The sequence below is a fragment of the Dinoponera quadriceps genome, unplaced genomic scaffold (assembly GCF_001313825.1).
Source record: "Dinoponera quadriceps isolate SergipeBrazil2010 unplaced genomic scaffold, ASM131382v1 scaffold589, whole genome shotgun sequence".
NCBI lineage: Eukaryota > Metazoa > Arthropoda > Insecta > Hymenoptera > Formicidae > Dinoponera > Dinoponera quadriceps.
Genome location: NW_014554985.1, coordinates 564712 through 575695, shown reverse-complemented (window position 1 = coordinate 575695; position 10984 = coordinate 564712). Strand labels below are relative to the sequence as shown.

The window sequence follows — 10984 nt, the reverse complement described above, 5'->3', positions numbered from 1 at the left end:
CGTCGCGAGCCACGAGAACGCGACGACGCTCCGGCGCGTCTGGACGCGTCTCGCGATCGCGTCGGCACGAGTGGCTTCTCCTGGCTGGTCGAGTGTTCTTTTTCCTCCTTTTCAACCGGTCGGCGTATTTTCGTCGTCGTGGTCGCCGAGATACGTGACCCGTGCGCGCTCGTGAGCGACGTACACCTGAAGGCAGCCGTCTGCGCCCGTTCGCTCGGTCGGTCGGTCGAACGAACGAGCGACCGACCCGACGCACAACAGGTAGCGTACCGTGCATTCCGTCCTCGAACTTTGCGCGCAAGCGCGCGCTCCGCTGAGTTTTGCTCGCTCGTGGAGTTTTGCGAGTCTCCGCCGAGTCCTCGGCGGAATCGAAAGTGAATCGCCCGCCGGAGAGCTTCCGAGGAGTCTGTCCGAGCTGGAGCGACCGGCTGTTGGCTTTCGGTTGACCTTATGTCGTCAGTACGTCGTGTGCTGCTTCTCTGTGTTTATATATATGTGTGTGTGTGTGTGTGTGTGCGCGCGCGCGCGCGCGCTCCTACAGTTTCGACCACAGAGAGAGCGTATTCGGTGTCGATATAAGGTCGTTTGTAGAACGTTTCGGTCAACATTCGGCAACATTTTCGGGCGCGATAACTCCGCCTCAGATTCCGCCAAGTCGCGGAAGTCTCACGCGAGCTCCTTCGGCGCGGGTCACAGCTGTGACCGGTGCGGCCGCTTTGCCGCGTTCCGAATTCGCGGGGTGAATTCGAGCCGCGGGGCTTTTCTTCTCCTTTTCGGCGAGAAAGGCAGTCGCGCGCGCGCGCCTTCTTCTGCGTGTACACTTTCAACTCTCGCGCTGACCTTTCGCGCTTTCGACAGGTACGACCACTGCCCACGTTTTCCTTGCGAGCGAGCGAGCGAGCGAGAGCATGCACGCGTGAGTCTGCCCTTTTTTCTTTTTTTCGTTTCTGCCGTTCGATTTTCTGCTTTCGAGCCGGCCGAGCGTCGCAGCCATGCGGCTTATCACGTTTATTCGCGCTATGTGCAGTTCGCCGCTATCGCCTAGGCGACGCTTCGATTCGGGAAACCGATCGCCGTTTTCCCAGCTTGACCCTGCGACGCGAACGTACGCCGACTCTATCTACCGCGATAAACGATATCCTTATGTGTACACTGAACAAAATTAGTCTCAGAAAATTCTTAGCATTGATTTCATTGAATTTAATTGAATTGTTGTATTAATTGAACTTAATTCAAAACTAAAAATCTTCTAAGAATATTATAGTATTCTTGCTTATATATGAGAATATCTATTTTAATTTAAGACTAATGTTTTTTTCTGTATATGTTTCAAAGTTGTAAAAAATCGTTTCTTTCTCCATTTTGTTTGCAGACCTCTCTTTAATTTCTTATCTTCTTTACGGAAAAAAAAATTAACGCGGCGAGTTTTAATTGGACGCAGGTGAAGTTTTTTAAACGAAGTTTCGTAACATCGGGACAAAAACGAAAGAAATCCACGGAAAAGATAGGGCAAAAAACCGGTTTTTTTCGAAACCTTAAAACTATAGCTGTATGTTTCGAGGTCACAGTGGGTGCTCCCCGAGAATTGACAAGAAACGTGCGACCTGCATATATCGAGCACCTGAGACGTTCGGAATCGGTGGGCAGTGAGCGACGACGAGTCTTGGGGTAACCGGAGAACATTGAAATTTGTGGGAAGCTCATCGAGTATATTTGATTTCGAAATAAGTTGTCTCTCGAGCGTATCGAAGAGATAGGAAGAAATAAATTCGCGTGTTGTATCGATTGTATATACTCGTAACCGCGGGACGAACGAATTGCTAAGTGCCATACACCGAAGGAAAAAAGTGTTACATTTAAGTAAATATTTGCTAAGGAATGTTGAAGTAACTATTTTACTTAGGTTAATATAAATATTATTTGAATGTGATATACTGAAAATAAAAGGTACACTCCTTATCAAATATTTACTTGAGTATGAACACGGAAAAAGAAATTAGCTTCCACAGTCAAAAACTAGCCCCCACAGCTAATAATCAGCTATTTATATGATAAAGAAATGAAATTTAGTTACCAGTTTCATTTGTTTAATTACCAGACTTAGTTTTCGACTGCGGGAGCTTATTCTTTTCCCCCCAGTGCGGGTGCTTCAAAATACCGCCGAAATTTCCCGTGAGCTCGTTCAAGACACTGTCAATTTGACCAATGTGCGCCCAAATGTGTCTCTGTCCGCGGATGCCACACGCTGTACGAACTCGCAATTACGATGAACGTTGCGAGTGCGAGGGAATCGTGAATCGAGATCGCGAGGAAATTGGCCGCGATTCGTACGTTCGCTAACGAAAACTTGCGAATCGTCCCCGAGGCTCACACCGAGCGAGATATCGCGGAGCCGCGCTTTTCGTCTCGCGCGGCTCGAGTTACGGACGTATGGAAATGGACCGCTCTATGACAGTGGTCGGAGCGGCGCAGCGTAGCGCGACGCCGGGCATCGGCATGCACCTACCTACCTAACCGCGTAGCAACCTACGAACCGAGAAACTCGGGACCATCTCTTTCACCTCTTAAAACGGGGACGGGGGGACGGGGCGGGCAGCGGGACCGAGGGACGAGGAGTTTCTCCCGGCAGGTGGGGACGGCCAGCAAATGCTCCAGTTTACATTTTTATCCCGCGCCCCTGCGCTTAGTTCTTCGAGCACTTTGGACCGCGCAATCGTCTCTCTTTCGCTCTGTCTCTCCTCTTTTCTCTTTCTTTCTGTCCGTCTTTCTATCTCTCTTTCTCTCTCCTTTTTTTCTCGGCGGGATGGGTGCATCAGACCTCGAGAACGAGGGCTCGGTGTCGGATCGATTGTCGGGATACTGCACTTCCCCGCGGGCTACGTGGCGCAGTGACTCGTGAATTATCGCGTGCATTTAAATTCGGACCTGATTAGGTTCGCTTTGCGTCTCTCGGCCGCGTGCACTGAAAAAGTACTGCCGTTCGAGTGATATTTACTTGATCCAAGTAAAATGGTTACTCCAATAACTTGGTAAATATTTACTAGAAGTAGATATATAATTGACTGTACATAATATATGATATTTTCTTCGTATAATGAAACATTTACTTATATATGTTAGAACAGTAGTGGCAAGTGTTAAATTTATAACGTTGAAAAAATCAAAATTTGTATATTTAGAAAATATTTATATACAAGCTGAACAGAAAAATCGAAATTTAAAACCACTACGTTTCTTTAATAGAAAAGATATACTACATAGTTCTAATAAATATTTACGGAGAAAAAGTAGTTTCAATTCAAGACTCATACTCTCATATATGAGTAATCTTATGTGAAGATACAACTTGTTTACATGAAGAAATATTGGATGTCCAAATTAATTCGATGCCTTTACATTTAACGTCTTGTAACTCTGGTAACTGGTTTTGTAACTGTTTCAAATTTAAATTTTTTTCCCGCCCTATAGTGATTTGAAAGTGCCAACCTTAAGCTGTAAGAAGCACTATAACAGTTTACGATCTTGCCGACATAACCTCAAAAAAACAATAATTATCGCGATGTCGTCCGAAAAGGAGCATCTGAGGCACTACATCCTTTTTGCGTTCCAGTTGAATAAAAATGCTTTTCTCCAGTTGAATAAAAATTGCTTAGTCTACCGAAATGATTTGTTCCGCTTTGGGTGAAGGTGCTGTGACCCATAAAACTTGTAAAAAGACCTTTTACCGGCAATGGAACTAGGCAGATGATTTTGTTGCACAATAACGCGCGATCACATGTCGCAAAAGGGACGAAGAATCTCATCTATACATTAGGCTGAAAAATTCTTCCTCATGCGGCTTATTCGCTAGATCTAGCTTCGTCTGATTATCACCTATTTCGGTCGCTTCAACATCACCTGGCGAATATGCATTTTAAAACAGTTGACGAGGTTCGAAAAAACATTGATGACTACGTCAGTTTAAACTGATATAATTCTTAGTTTGAAAATATTGTTTTTTATCCCATATTTTCCCCTCTCAACTCATAAAAATTATTCTCGAATAACAAGAATATATTGGGAGTACAAATTAGTACCCGTCGGGTCCGTTTTTTTGTGATCAAAAATGCATTTATTTCAGAACAAAATGAATGAACAGATTAATCAAATTATTGTTCATCGCTGGCTACTACTTTTTCCCACCTCTCAGGCAATTTTCGAATTCCATTTCGAAAAAAATGTCTCGTCTTTTGAGGCGATCCAAGTTAGGAGCCAATTTTCAATTTCTGCGAAAGAAGTGAACCTGCCAAATCGTGCTGCATCCGTCGGAACAACCAGTAATCAGAAGGAGCAATGTCCAGCGAATACGGCGGGTGCGGTAAAATATCCCACTTGAGCGTTTCCAAATAATTTTTTACGACTTTTGTGACATGAGACCGAGCGTCAGTTCATAAGGCACCTAATTGCCTTGCTTGTGAATCATTCCCATGGATTTCAATCGTACGGAAACTGCTTGTTGCGTAACTCCCAATGATTCTGCAAGCTCCTCTTGCGTTTGATTCGGATCTTCGTTGAGTAATGCCTCCAATTCTTTGTCTTCGAATTTTTTTGGCTGTCTAGAGCGAGGCTTGTTTTCAACACTGAAATCACCATTTTTGAAACGTCGAAACCATTCCCTACATGATTTATCAGTTGGAGCATTGTCATCATAAACTTCTACAAGCATTCGGTGCGCTTCAGCTGCACTTTTCTTCCAATTAAAGCAGAAAACTAAAACCTCCCGCAAATGCTGCTTAGTTAACACAAAATTTGACATATTCAACACAGTAAAAAACAGGGGTTTTGTATGAAACTCAAAGCGATATAAACTGAATATTATTGACAGATGTCTAATCTCTCTGAAACCACCGAAATCAGCTGTCACTATGAAACATTAATAACAGCCAGAGCCATCTTTTGAAAACGGACCGAACTAATTTGTACTCCCAATATTTTTAATGGAACTATATAGAATTTCTTCGTGTAAGCAAGTTTTATCAGATAAGATTAAATATTCTTGCTTATAAGTGAGAATATGAGTCTTAAATTGATATTCACTTCTTTCCTTGCTCTTTTAAATTGAGAATTATTTTACACTTACATTCAATGATTCATTTACACATTAAGATATTACTGCGTTTAAATAAGTATCTGCAAGCTATCAAAATATATTTAAATTGATAAAAATATGACTTGATTTAAAAGGCTGAAAGTCTGATACTACTCGCTTGATTCCAGTATTTTTTTCGCGTGTATATCGGTGAGGATCACCCGCGGCGTGTTTCATCGCGTGAGGAAAGATCTCGCGGATTTTATCGAACCTCTACGGTTGTAAACAATCGATATCGTCGCGTGTTCAATATTTGTATGTTATATTCCGCGGCAATATACGCCAGTCGTTTACTTCTTGCGTTATTCGTCGTTAATGTCTCCCGATCTTTTCTGTCCCCCCGGCACTCGTATGCCCGTTTCTCACCGCGCCCGTCGCGTGGTCGTATCTTGAAATTGCGCTCCAGTGCGGGGACGTGACGTTCGAGCGAATCTACGGGCGATATCTTTTATCGGGGAGAGATCGCTGATTTCTTCTTTCACGCTCACGAACTTCGAATCCGTCTTCGGACGCGCGCTCCGCGTAATGATATCGTGCAGCGCGCGTTACAAGAATGTACGAATCAGCGCGAGCGGCGCACTTCAAGCCGACTATTTGAGGATCGCAATATCCGGCTGAAAATTGTTAATGCTTGTTTAACACGCGTTAAAAGGAGAGCCGCCGGCCCGTCCGTTTACGCTCGGCTCGTAATAATGCCGTCGCTGTTTTAACGGAACGGTAACGCGCGTATTATGAGATCGGCACGGGAGTGTATATCTCTCACACTTGGAAAACTGTGCATCGCGCGCATCTAACGGAGGCGTCGATCCGTTTTGCAGAGAGAGATGGACAGGGACCACAGAGAACAACGCGATCACGATAGCATGAATGAAAAGGACGCGGATCGCAAGGTCGGAATGGACTTTCGTAGCCTGTCCCATCATCATGATCACGTGGACGTTGATACTGAGGTTTGTCGCCGGATTTTCTTGTCTTTATCGCGTTAATTGTATCCCAGGAATAATAATAATAATTACATCTCTCTCTCTCTCTCTCTCTCTCTCTCTCTCTCTCTCTCTCTCTCTCTGTTCACACACACGCACGCACGCACGCAGAGAGAGAGGGCATTCTACATCACATAGGCAAGTGAGAGCATAGAACGGATTAAAGTGAACAAAAAAGTCCTATCTTTACCATTTTGCAAATATTACGCAAAACTTCGAATTATCAATTATTGAAAATAGTCGTATACAGGAGCTTTTTTAGTGAACAGCTAAAAAATTTGCAAATCATTTGCAAAATGGTAAAGGACTTTTTTATTCAGAATGGTCTAATCTACAAACATATGATAGCTGTTGTACCTAGTGATAGGTTCAAGGTTCGAGAGATTCAAAGTTCAAGACAAACTGACGTTTGTCGCTAGATACAATAACTGTCATATACTTATAAATTAAGCCATTCTGGACAAAAAAATCTGTGTCATTTGGCACATAACATGCAAATTTTTAAGTTATTACTAAAGAAACTAAAAAAAAAAACCTTTATATATGACCATTTTAAATAACGAATAACTCAAAATTTTGCGTGTTGCAAAATGCATAGAGGACTTTTTTGTTCACTTCAATCCGTTTTATGCATTCATGAAGTTTATTCCGAAATTGGTCTGGGATACTCTATATATATATAATTTATTGGGCGCAAAGAATAATAAAGAATAAAATATATAGAAAGAAAAGAGATATTTGGTGCTATCGCAGAAGCGATAAAAAACGTATAATTTTAATTATATATTTATATTCAAGGAGATATAATTAAAAATTTGAAAGATCAGTTACCGTATCGAAACAATATATTAGCATTAGAATTAAGCAACAATATTTTAATTATATTTAATTTAAAAACTGAAACAATATTATGATTTAATAACATGTTGATTAACAATATCAAGATTAACAATCTAGCGATGAAACCGATTATCGCGTGCGCTACGAATAATTTCGAAATTGCGATTTCTTTTTGCAGAGAGACATGGACGTTGATCCGGCCGATCGCGTCGAAAACCTGCACGACGAGAAACCCGAGAAGCTGGGGAGGAATTTTCATAATATAGGGCATCATCCCGCCATGGTAATTTCGAAAGTCCTGCCGAAGTGTACACCTTCATGCCGCCTCTGAAATTGATCGATTATTTCTCCCTAATAGGATTTGATGGTTCACGCTCGATTAAGCGCTGGTCGTTTATCTTTACAGAGAGACCTAGATAGAGATCAAAATAATCACGTCGACAATTTGCACGACGACAAGATAGAGCACAAGATAGGAAGGGATTTCCGCAGTTTGAGCCATCATACGGGAATGGTCCATTTACACTCCGGCATGGAGCATTTAAATAATGTCGACGTCGAAGTGAGTACCTCCCCCTAATCGCTCGATCTCTTAATTGTCGTTTTCACGCACTCTCGAATGACATTCTCTGCTTCTTCTGCGCAGGTGAAGCTAGCGAGAGACGTGCGCGGCTCGTTAGGCTTAGGACTCTCCTTAGAACTGTGCGTAGTCTGTGGGGATAGAGCCAGCGGCAGGCACTACGGTGCCATCAGCTGCGAAGGCTGCAAGGGCTTCTTCAAGCGCAGCATTCGCAAGCAGCTGGGCTACCAATGCAGAGGTAGCAAAAGTTGCGAGGTTACTAAGCACCATAGAAATCGCTGTCAGTATTGTAGGCTTCAGAAGTGTCTGGCGATGGGCATGAGAAGCGACTGTGAGTTGACGCCGGGTGTTGCGTTTTCGCGAGAGACAAGCTCCTCCATGCGGATACGATAATCGCGAGTAACGTGTCTGTCGCGGCTGTTGCAGCTGTTCAACACGAAAGGAAACCCGTACTGGGTGACGCGACCGGCACGAAAGTGGGCAATCGTAGCGCCAGAGTGAAGCCGGAACCGCAGCAACCTGTGCCGGAGACACCTCCGGCTTGGGAGCAACCTGAGAGCCCCAGCATGGAAGACCAAAGCAGCGACAGCGATCTCAGCGACGCCTTGACCTTAGCGCGCGAACGCGTGCTCATTTCTCATGCGTTGGACAGCATGGCTAAGCTCATCGGTGACGTAAGTCGGCGATTATTATCTTACACTTTCGCATTTATCCTCCATGCAAGTTGAGATCCTTAATGTGCCGTGACGATTGTTGCTCGCAGACTGTGAACGGCTCGAGCGAGCCGGAGGAAGAATGGACCGGCCAATTAATCTCCGAGCGACACACGTTGTTCGAATTGAGGCCGCCTAGCCCGGCACCTGCGTATTTATCTATTCATTATATTTGCGAGAGCGCGGCTAGGCTGTTATTTTTATCTGTGCACTGGGCACGAGGAATTCCGGCCTTCCAAACCTTGCAGTGAGTATTAACGGATGAACTTTTTGCTTGCGCGTGTCGCAATTCACGTAAACGCAATTACATTCACATCGATGATCAAACAGCGATATATTGTGCCAAAGCGATAGATTTATATATATATATATATATATATTTTATGCAAAAGAAAAGAAACATGTGTATACTTAATGTATATTTTATACCGTAGACCTGAAATTCAAACAGCTCTAGTGCGAAGCTCCTGGGGGCAATTATTTACATTGGGCCTCGCACAGTGCGCGTACACGTTGTCTCTTCCTAGTATCTTAACGTCGATTATCAATCACTTGCAAGCTAGTATAGCGCAGGAAAAGATCACTGCTAGCAAAGTGAAGTCTCTCACGGAACACATATGCAGGCTGCAGGATTGCGTGAATTCCCTGCACAAGCTGCAGGTCGATTCCGTGGAATATGCGTACCTCAAGGCTCTAACACTTTTTAGCCCTGGTATGTAAATATTGCACAGAAACAAAAAGAGACAACGTACGTATGTCCGATGCATTCAAGTGACGAAGATACCTATTCCGCTCTCTTCCCCTTTTTCAGACAATATGCTAGCAGGTCTCTGGCGTAGGAAGGTCGAAATGCTGCAAGACGCGGCGTGGACAGAATTGCAGCAACGTGTCGGCTCCGATAGATTACCTCGTCTTCTCCTGAGGCTAGCGCCTCTTCGCTCGATTAACCCTAGGATCTTGGAAGATCTCTTTTTCGCAGGTCTCATCGGCCGAGTAAGCGTCGCTAGCGTCGTGCCTTATATCCTTACCATGTCGGATTACAAACCCGAACCGGAAAGTCACATGGGGTGACGAATACTGTCAGTGCAATGTAAGTCGTGACCTTGCAGGATGTTGCATCGTTGATTACGTGATGTTACATACGTCGTGATGTATGCGTAAGTGTCAGATGCCTTGAATGCGTTGGAAAGATTCCAACACCTCTGGCGTCACGTGGGACGCGAAGACGGATTTTCGAAGATAGAAGACAGACGTCGATCCTTAAACGTCGAAACTGGACGGTTCAAGCTACAACTGTAAATCGCAGTCGTGTCTTCTTCATCTTCGAGATGCCGAGAACGATCGTTGTGTTACGGCGATGCCGGGGCGGCTGGGATCCCGCCAATGACTTTATACAACGAAAGTGCAAAAGACATGTGAGAAATCAAAATCAACTTTCTTTCTTTACATATTCGAAAAGTATTTTTACACAAAATGAAAAATTATACGCATATATTGTGATCGTGAAAGTGGTTATCCTGTTCAACTAAAACGCGCGTAAGTTCAGATCAATTGTATATACACGTATTGTTAGGTGTGCTCCGCTACAGCCAACTGATTGTTTATAATAATAATCGCCCCGGTATCCAACAATTTCCTTATTTATATAGTAAACGGATATTGCGTAAAACTTTCGTAGAGGAATAGCTTGACACGCGGATACCTTGTTGAGTTTACCTTGAAAAAGAGAAGTAACGTATACAGTTGTAATTTCAACGAGTTAGAGCTTAAATAACATTGTGCTCATCGAAGTGGGCAACCTGTGACGTAACAATCAGGGAGTATCGACGTTGTAATATTTATACGTATATATGCGCGGTTATAAATAAAAACGCGGCAAATGCTTTCTGTTGCATTTTAAATGTCTAGGTGATCACAAATGCACAATATCTTCTTTGGAAAATGAGCTTCGTTAATTGATCTCTACGTAGAACTTGTAGTATATTATTTCGAAAGTAAAAAAAAAGTATCGTAGTATTTATACTACTAATGTATGATACAATCTCACAGGAAAATTTCTCCTTTTTATATCGGCGTATATTACTTATGGGAAAAACAGAATACGTGGGAGACAGTATATATATATATATATATATATATAATATGTTTATAATCTATTATCTATATTGTTGTTAGCAGCCAAATAGAGTTCTTATCTGAAAATCGTTAGATTGGTCTAGATTAGACCGTTCTTTATGCGGAAGAAAAAATTTCTTCGTTTTATTTTATTAGTAAGAAGTGATTGGAGACGCGTGATATCAATTATATCTGAACAAATTAGCGTTACTTATTTGCAAGAAAATTCAACAAATGAGTAACGCGCGTGATTCCAATTTCCTATACAATATAAAACATAAAGAAAAAGTTACGATCATATTTTTGCTTCTGATATACAAATCAAAGTTTTTTGCGTATCTATTAGCTGTTGCTCGTTCGAAAAGGACAATAAAAAGTATATTTTTTGTAAGAGATATGAGCGCGTGGATACTTAACGTAGTTTAGTAAGCAAGTGTCACAGTTTGTACATGAGTTACTTAACTGAATGTAAATTTCATATTTTATTGTCCGTTGTAATTAAGCATCTTAATAATTGTAATAATTATAAACGTAACTGTACACTTCGTACGTATTTAATGGTTCTGGAAACGTAAGATAATATTATTTTCTAGTTAAATATGTCCAATCGGCTTATCAATTATAA

General features: G+C 42.5%; 1 protein-coding gene across 4 annotated transcripts in view; it reads left to right on the top strand.

The window, feature by feature from the left end:
• The window catches only part of LOC106742778 (orphan steroid hormone receptor 2), a 17509-nt gene extending 6525 nt beyond the window's left edge, over nt 1-10984 (top strand). Inside the window, exons 2-10 of one of the 4 annotated variants that reach the window (XM_014616037.1) lie at nt 5947-6078; nt 7130-7234; nt 7358-7513; nt 7598-7862; nt 7958-8205; nt 8295-8491; nt 8679-8956; nt 9056-9334; nt 9407-10984. In XM_014616037.1, the coding sequence (XP_014471523.1) occupies nt 5947-6078; nt 7130-7234; nt 7358-7513; nt 7598-7862; nt 7958-8205; nt 8295-8491; nt 8679-8956; nt 9056-9315 (1641 nt within the window). In that variant the 3' untranslated portion in view covers nt 9316-9334; nt 9407-10984. Of the gene's footprint in view, nt 1-369; nt 460-5946; nt 6079-7129; nt 7235-7357; nt 7514-7597; nt 7863-7957; nt 8206-8294; nt 8492-8678; nt 8957-9055 lie in introns of those variants that run through there. The other 3 variants (XM_014616038.1, XM_014616036.1, XM_014616039.1) reach the window with 3 other exon arrangements.